At 55.9% G+C, this 8,530-nt stretch overlaps 1 protein-coding gene across 1 annotated transcript; it reads left to right on the forward strand.

The window, feature by feature from the left end:
* The first annotated feature begins 798 nt into the window (after positions 1-798).
* CACNG5 (calcium voltage-gated channel auxiliary subunit gamma 5) lies at positions 799-8,252 on the forward strand. The gene is made up of 5 exons (XM_062175121.1): positions 799-994; positions 2,372-2,458; positions 3,126-3,266; positions 7,570-7,715; positions 7,995-8,252. Exons 1-5 carry the CDS (start codon positions 799-801, stop codon positions 8,250-8,252), a joined length of 828 nt encoding a protein of 275 aa, XP_062031105.1.
* The last annotated feature ends 278 nt before the right edge of the window (positions 8,253-8,530 follow it).

The following is an 8,530-nucleotide window of genomic DNA, read 5'->3' on the forward strand; positions in this document are numbered from 1 at the left end:
GGAGGACTTTTCAAGGGCAAGAACAGTGTCGTGTTCAGTTGTAGATCTCCGGTGCCTGGCATAATGGGCTGTTGAATGGATGGTGTGTGAGTGGATGGATGGATGGATGGATGGATAGATAGATGGATGGATGTATGGATGGGTGTGTGGGTGGATGGATGGATGGATGGATGGTGTGTGGGTGGATGGATGGATGGATGGTGTGTGGGTGGATGGATGCATGGGTGGATGGGTGGATGGATAGATGGATAGATGGATGTATGGATGGGTGTGTGGGTAGATGGATGGATGGATGGGTGTGTGGGTAGATGGATGGATGGATGGTGTGTGGGTGGATAGATGGATGGATGGTGTGTAGGTAGATGGATGGATGGATGGTGTGTGGGTGGATGGATGCATGGGTGGATGGGTGGATGGATAGATGGATAGATGGATGTATGGATGGGTGTGTGGGTGGATGGATGGATGGGTGTGTGGGTAGATGGATGGATGGATGGTGTGTGGGTGGATAGCTGCATGGGTGGGTGGTTGGCAGGTAGTACCCATCATAGGAGACTCCCAGAGAGAACAAGAAATTGGGCAGAGGAAGAGGGTGGCCTCTCTATCCAGTGGCCTGGGGCCAGGGAGCTGCCCAGTGGTCTTTATCATCTGTGGGGCCGGGCAGTATTAACTTTAGTTACTGCCCCAAAACCCCTCACCGTGGCCTTCTCAGAGCCATGGCCACTACCGCTTGTTCCCCTCATCTTGCAGCCCCACAGCCTGCTCCTTGCTGGGGCCGCCTAGCAAACACCCGGGAAGATGAGTGCGTGCGGGAGGAAGGCCCTGACCCTGCTGAGCAGCGTCTTTGCCGTGTGCGGCCTGGGGCTCCTGGGCATTGCCGTCAGCACTGACTACTGGCTGTACCTGGAGGAGGGTGTGATCCTGCCCCAGAACCAGAGCACCGAGGTCAAGATGTCGCTGCACTCGGGCCTCTGGCGGGTCTGCTTCCTCGCAGGTAAGGGCGCCTGGGGCCTGGGACAGCCCTGCCCTGGGAAAACCTGCCCCAAGAGGCTCCTCCTTGCTGAGAGACAACCAAGAAAAATTGCTGGGAAACCACACAGCCCCATAAACTCTGGGTGGTGCCCCTGCAGTGGCCAGGATCAGGTGCAAACTTGCCCTGGTTCGCCACGTCCATGTGAACAAGTTCTGTTCTTCAGGACATGGAACAGTAGAGAAGACACAAGTGCCGGTGCCTCTAGCTCTTTGGAACCGTGCAGGCTGTAATCCCATCTGGCTGGGCCTCCCTCCAGCTCACCAGGACTTTTCTGTCCTCTGTGCCTTTACTGAGGCCCAGGGCCAGCCTGCACATGTAAAGCATCCCTGTGTCCTAGGCTCGCAGCAAGCCTGGGCTGGCCAGGATCGCCACAGTGTGATCACTGGTCTTTTTTGGTAGGGCCATGTGATCTAGGGCTGCACCAGAAAGACAAAAGATGTGGATCTCCCAGCTTTAAAAAAAAAAAAATGTATTGTTTATTTGAAAGGCAGAGTTAGAGAGAGGGAGAGACACAGAGACAGACAGCTTCTACTCACTGGTTCACTCCCTAAATGGCCGCAATGGCTGGGGCTGGGCCTGGCTGAAGCCAGGAGTCAGGAGCTTCTTCCAGGTCTCCCACATGGGTGCAGGGACCAAAGCACTTGGGCCATCTTCGGCTGCTTTCCCAGAAGTGGAGCAGCTGGGACTCGAATCAGGGGCCATATGGATGCTGGCATCGTAAATGGCAGCTTACCTGGCTATACCACAACGCCGGTCCCAGTCTCCCAGCTTTGAACTGCTATCTTTGTGGTGGGGAGGTGGTTGGCCTCCACCAGTGTGCAGCACAGAGGACACTCCAAGGCCTGGCCTCCGTGTCACTTGGTGAGTCTGCTTTGGAAATGGCCTCATCGCGCACTGCCCCTGACTGTGTGGCATTGGTCTCCGCTTAAATCAGAAACTGCTCTGAAGTCGTCAGGATCTGATTCCAGAGTGGCTAACAAGGGTTTCAGGGTTCTGTTCCATGACAGCCGCATAGGTGGATCTGAGTGGGCCATGGGCCATCATCAGCCCTCTCCATGCAAAAGCAACAGGAAGGCACCCAGGCCCTGGGCGTGGGCCCGGCCTGGAGAGCTTGCCGTGCCGCCCTCTTGCCTGCACCTCTCGATGCTGGGCTCCACCCCCGGGGAGGAGCTCCTCGTGGGAGGGTGCCGTGTCAGGACGTACCCCCACCTCTGCGGAGGGCGACCGGCCAGGGACGGGACCCCCTTCAGGTTTGGATCCAGCCCGGGTGCAAAGACGTCGTGGGTCTAAGGTAGCATGTGAACGTACCCAGAAACACAAATGATTCTTTGTTCACAGGTGAGGAGCGCGGGCGCTGCTTCACCATAGAGTATGTGATGCCCATGAACACGCAGCTGACGTCCGAGTCCACCGTCAACGTTCTAAGTAGGTGCCTCGAGCTCCCCAACCCAGGCACTGGCTGGGCGTAGAGCAGCGGGGCAGAGGGGAGACTCGGGGCACCCAGCTCATTCCCCACGAGCTGAAGCCCTTGCGCTCTGCTGGTTACGCTGGCCTGAGCCCACTAGAGCCTGCTCTGCAGATTCAGTCCCCAGTGCTGGAGACAGGTTGCTGGAATCTGCAAGTCTTGTGACTCAAGTGAGTGGGAAGGCCCTCCTGTCACTTGGGAAACTCCAAAGATCTATTCCCCAGGGACCAGGGACAGAGACCAGGAAAAGTCTTTGTTATACAACAGAGCTGCTCCCCAGGTAATTATCAGTAGAGAAAGACAGAGTCCAGTGGCTACCCCCATACCACTCAGGGTGGCCCCTGCCCATGGGGATGGTGACGCCCCCTGGGAGAGGAAAGATGGAGTGGCCAGGCCCCTACACAGCTGCTGTACTGGCGGGCCGTGTAGACTCCCAAGAGAGAAGTAGCTCATACCTAGAGAAGACAGGCGCCATGAACGTGTTGGCATTTGAAGTCAGATCTTCCATGCTCTGCTCCAGTGGGGGCTGGAGCCTAGGCAACTCACGCAGGGGTGGGGCTTTGAGGCCCTGGATGTGGGAGGGCGAGCCACCGGAGGTTGATGGGCTGTCCCTGTGCTGTCACTCAGAAATGATCCGCTCGGCCACGCCCTTCCCCCTGGTCAGCCTCTTCTTCATGTTCATCGGCTTCATCCTGAGCAACATCGGCCACATCCGTCCGCACCGGACGATCCTGGCCTTTGTGTCCGGCATCTTCTTTATCCTCTCAGGTAAGATCTATTGCTTTGTTTCCCAGCACTCTGGACTCCTGAAGTTCAACTCCAAAATACCTGCACTGTGGCAGCTTAACTGGCCACAGCCGGGGTCAACCCCCGCCCCACAATGAAAATGGGACAGACTGAGCCAGGGGGCTGGCCCAGACTAAGGTGCAGCTGGGGGAGATTTCTCACACTCCTGAGCCCACCCGTGTCCTGGGGGAGCAGTGGAGGCTCCGGAGGAGTGGCCTGACAGGCTCGCCGGGGCAGAGCTGGGATTGGAACCCAGTGCTACAGCTTACTCCCAGGTCCCGGGCAGCTCCCACTGGTACTGTTTTCCTACTCTAGAAGGGGCTAGGTCTTCATGATTCGCGTGTGAAATAAATGCGGTCCCCATTGGAATAACGACCCTAACCTCGCTGTCTTCAGCTACGCTCAGGCCACTCGCCAGGCACACAGCCCATGCCTCCCAGGCTCCTGCAGCTCCAGGCTGTCCCTCATTGGTTGCGTTTGTCAGGGCTTGTTCTGCCGGCTGGCATCACTGCCCACAAACATGTGTAATGGGAGATACAAGCGAGCAGACGGGAAGTAGGTGCCCCGTGTGACCAGGGCTCAAGGGTCAGCAGGACGGCTGTGGGGCCAAGAGCAGTGGCTGAGACTCAGAGCAGGGTGGTCAGGGAAAGCCACCAGGAGGTGGCTAAAGGGTGAATCGGAAATCGGCAAAGTCTGCTGGGGAGAAAGGGTGCAGCCCCGGGGCACTGAGCAAAATCCCTACTCACTGCGGAGGGGGAGCCGTGAGGCTGGGGGACGTTCTTCCTGAGATTGATTTTATCTATTTGAAAGGCAGACTGAGAGAGAAAGCGAGGGAGAGGGAGAGGAACAGGGAGAGAGAGAGAGAGAGAGAGAGAATCTTCCACCCACTAGTTCACTCCCCCAAATGACACAATAGCCAGGATGGGTCCAGGCCAAAGCTGGGGTCAGGAGCTTCCTGTGAGTCTCCCACTTGGGTGCCAGGGCCCAAGGACTTGGGCCATCTCCTGCTGCTTTCTCAAGCACATTAGCAGGGAGCGCTGAATCAGAAGTGGAGCAGCCAGAACACGAACTGCCAGCTATGTGGGCAGTGGCTTAACCGGCTACACCACACACCAGCCTCAGAGACCGGGAACTGTGAGAAGCTTCCGGAGGATCTTGGGCCATGGGGTGACATGATCAGGCTTGGATTTTAGAAGTGGAGGGAGGCCAGTCCACATGTCCTCCCTGATCTGTGGTAACTAATAGAGCACCTGGAAGGTAACCTATAGAAGTGAAACTGACACTTTGAGATACGATGACTTTGAACAGCCCTTGCCTCGACTGTTGAGGGACAGGTGTTTTTTTTATATATACTATTTTTTGAACTCTTTATCAGTATAGAATTAATCTTATGTGTATGAAGTCAACTGAAAATAGATCCTATTAAAAAATAAGAATGGGAATAGGAGAGGGAGGAGGAGGAAGGGTGGGGGTGGGGTGGGAGGGCAGGTAGGATGGGAGGAATCAGTGAATTCCTGAAGTTGTAGTTATGAAATGCATGATGTTCATATACCTTAAATAAAAGGTTTCTGGGTAAAGCAAAAAAGAAGAAGGTGAAGTGGAGGGAGAGTGAGAAGCAGGAAGAGAGGAACGGGCGTGGTCAGGTGATGCTTGGGAGGGAAAAAAAACACGGACTACACGAGGCTTCCAAGGGAAGAGTCAGATGGGAGTGGCAGCTTCTTGTTTGGCCACTGGGTAGCCGGTGCACACATCACTGATCTGGGGACCACAGGACAAGAGCAGCTTTGGGGCAAAGGCCATGGGCTTAGTGTGGTCAATGCTGAGTTCTGGTGTCCTGTGACCGACTTCTGGGAGGAGATTCTGGAAGGCTGCTGCAGGTCAGGGTCCTGGCCTCATGGGAGTCGCTGGGACCAAAGAGAGAGAGATCTGGGAGCTATCAGCCTAGGGGATAGGAGAGGGAGCCCAGACAGGGTTGAAACCACTCACAGGAGTGTGTAGAGGGAGAAGGAAGGGGACATGGGAAATAGAGGGAGGCTTCTTTCTCCGCCTCAAGGTGGCCTGGACATTTTTTGGTGGAGGCCTTTTTCTTTGGAGATAATGATTTGGGCCAAAGAAGTGACTCTCAGTGTATGTAGTTTGTGATTGGTCAAGTAGGAATATGGGGGCACACACACACATCCATCCATCCATCCATGCATCCACACACACATCCATCCATCCACACACACACACACACTTCCATCCACTCACACATCCATCCACACACACACACACATCCATCCATCCACACACACACACATCCATCCACACACACATCCATCCACACACACACACATCCATCCACACACACACACATCCATCCATCCACACACACATCCATCCACACACACACACATCCATCCACACACACACACATCCATCCATCCACACACACATCCATCCACACACACACACACATCCATCCACACACACACATCCATCCATCCACACACACATCCATCCACACACGTCCATTCTTTCTTCCTGCCTTCCATTTTTCAGTCTTCCCACCTACCTGGCTTCCATCCTTCCATTCGTCAATACAACAGATATATGTTGCGCATCTTCCATGTCATCAGCCTAGCCTATCAGTGATATTTCTGCCAAGCCCAGGAAGTACAAATCTAGGGAGAAATGTTCTCCTCCTGTGCATTTCACAGCATCTAGCCTGCACAGCAGCTGGGAGACGTGTAAGGATTTCCAGAAGTGGGCTGCAGGATCCAAAATCTAGGAATGAGGAGTGGGCGTTGGCATAGTGGAGACTCCACATCCCACAGCAGCCCCAGCGCTACTACTGGTTCCAGCCTCCTGCTAATGCATGCTCTTGGTGGCAGCCATGACGCTCAAGCAGCTGGGTCCATACCACCCATGTGGGAGGCCTGGGTTGAGTTCCCACCGCCACCCCCTGGCTCCCAGCTCCAACCCCAGTCAGGGGCTGTTGTGGGCATTTGGGGAATGAATAGTACGTGGGCGTTCTCTCTGCATTTCTCCTCTCCCCCGCCTTCTCCTAAATAAATTTTTAAAAATTGTTTCAAGAAATCCAGCACTGAGCTAGGTCACAAGAAGTTGCTCTAATGATAACAAAGAGGGTTCCTTTGGAGCAGCAGTGACCGCGTCATGAGCGAAGTCCCCAGGGAGGTTTGAATAACACCTGTTTTCCCTTCACATCCATCCAGAAAACTCTGGTTTCATAACATAATGTGAATGGAATTAAACCCGAACAGCTCGACACAGAGTAATTAATTATGTCCTGATTCAATTACAGCTGCTAATTGATGGGAGTAATGCCTGAAGCAGTCATTTGCACAATGCAGCAGCAGCTTGGGCCCCGCTGGCCTCCTGATTTAACGCTTGTCAGAATCTGGACAAACTCTCATTCCCTCTCCTGCCTGAGATGTCAGGTGGGCTGCACAGACCACGGGCCGTGGTGCACCAGCTGCCACTGAAGTCAGAGATTGGAGGCCCCAGGGGCCCGTCTTGTCCCTGAGTTCAGTTAAGGCCACCTGCTGGCTCAGTGGTTTGCAGCCCCGGATGGCAGTGCTGTCACCTGGAGAGTGCTATGGTGGGGCTGGCATTGGGCTGTAGCAAGTTAAGCTGCCACCTGTGACGCTGGCATCCCATAAGAGCACCAGTTTGAGTCCCAGCTGCTCCACTTCCCATCCAGCTCCCTGCTGATGCACCTGGGAAAGCAGTGGAAGATGGCCCAAGTATTTGGGTCCTTGCATGCACATGAGAGACCCAATGGAGTTCCAGGCTCCTGGCTTCAGCCTGGCCCAGCCCTAGCTGTTGGGATCATTTAGGGTCTAAACCTGCAGATGGAAAATCTCTCTTGTTCTCCATCTCTCTCTGTAACTCTGCATTTCAAATAAATCTTTATGTAAAAAAAGAAAAAAGGAAGAAGAAGAAGAAAAGATCAGATAGTACAAGGGCCCCCTCCCAGGCTAGGACTGGGATCAGGCAGGTGGCCCGAGGGGAGTGGCCAGCTCAGGGAAGAGCAGCTGGGCTCAGCAGGTGGTTGGGCAGGTTGTTCACCTTCCTGCACTGCCATCTGGAAGTCCCTGGGCTCAACAGGGTCTGGGGTGGGGGGTGAGCAAGTTCCTGCTTTCCCTTAGGCTCCAAGATAAGTGCCCCCCCACCGGCAGCTCTGTTCTTGAACCCCAGGGGTGGAGGTGGGGGTGGGGTGGACACCACATCAGTAAACTCCCCAGCCCCCGTCCTGAGTGTGTCCTTGCCTCCCCTGCCCCAGGCCTCTCCCTCGTGGTGGGCCTCGTGCTCTATATCTCCAGCATCAATGACGAGATGCTCAACGGAACCAAGGACGCGGACTCCTATTTCAACTACAGATACGGGTGGTCCTTCGCCTTCGCGGCCATCTCCTTCCTGCTGACAGAGGTAACGCCGCCCCCCTCTCTGCCGGTGGCAAGGCTGGGGCACCAAAGCACCTGGGGCCGCCCACTCACTTCCCTTGCTCATCCCCAGCCTGAGTCCACTCCCTGGCCTTTTCGGGTCTCCTCCACCAGGGCAAAGTCCCCAGCACCCTGCCCCTGTCCTCGCATCCACCCCCTGCCCGCCCCCGTGCTCCGCCATGGCTGTGTCGGGTGCAGACCCCAGCCCGGGGCTGTCAAGCCAGGCCCCCAGCAGTGAGCCGTCCTCCCCGCTTCCTCCCTGCAGAGTGCAGGTGTGATGTCCGTGTACCTGTTCATGAAGAGGTACACCGCCGAGGACATGTACCGGCCTCACCCCGGCTTCTACCGCCCACGCCTAAGCAACTGCTCTGATTACTCGGGGCAGTTCCTGCACCCGGACGCCTGGGTCCGGGGCCGCAGCCCCTCCGACATCTCCAGCGATGCCTCCCTGCAGATGAACAGCAACTACCCCGCCTTGCTCAAGTGCCCCGACTACGACCAGATGTCGTCTTCTCCCTGCTGAGCCCCGGCCGCCCTGGGCAGCGGACAGCAGACTGCCTCTCCTGCTCCCCGACCCCGAGCCGGCCCCCAAGCCCCAAGTCCCTGGTCCACAGCCCAGGCTGCCCAAGTTTAGCCCTTTTTACTTGAGTCCTCTCCCTCCTTCTCTCCATAGCTCTAACTGCCCAGTGTGTCAGGAGTCTGGAGCCAGCAGGCAAAGGGATTGGCCAGTAGCATGGGTGACGCCCCACCTCTCACGCGTCACTCGCAGCCAGGACTCCTGGAAGCCAGCAGCTCCTCCAT

This window comes from Lepus europaeus, chromosome 18 (genome assembly GCF_033115175.1).
Source record: "Lepus europaeus isolate LE1 chromosome 18, mLepTim1.pri, whole genome shotgun sequence".
In the NCBI taxonomy this organism is placed as follows: Eukaryota; Metazoa; Chordata; class Mammalia; order Lagomorpha; family Leporidae; genus Lepus; species Lepus europaeus.

Excerpts from the sequence above, each read along its gene's own strand:
- CACNG5 (XM_062175121.1), top strand. The coding sequence starts at position 799 with ATGAGTGCGTGCGGGAGGAAGGCCCTGACCCTGCTGAGCAGCGTCTTT. Across the intron at positions 995-2,371 it reads GCGGGTCTGCTTCCTCGCAG|GTGAGGAGCGCGGGCGCTGC; the intron begins GTAAGGGCGCCT and ends CTTTGTTCACAG. Across the intron at positions 3,267-7,569 it reads CATCTTCTTTATCCTCTCAG|GCCTCTCCCTCGTGGTGGGC; the intron begins GTAAGATCTATT and ends CCCCTGCCCCAG.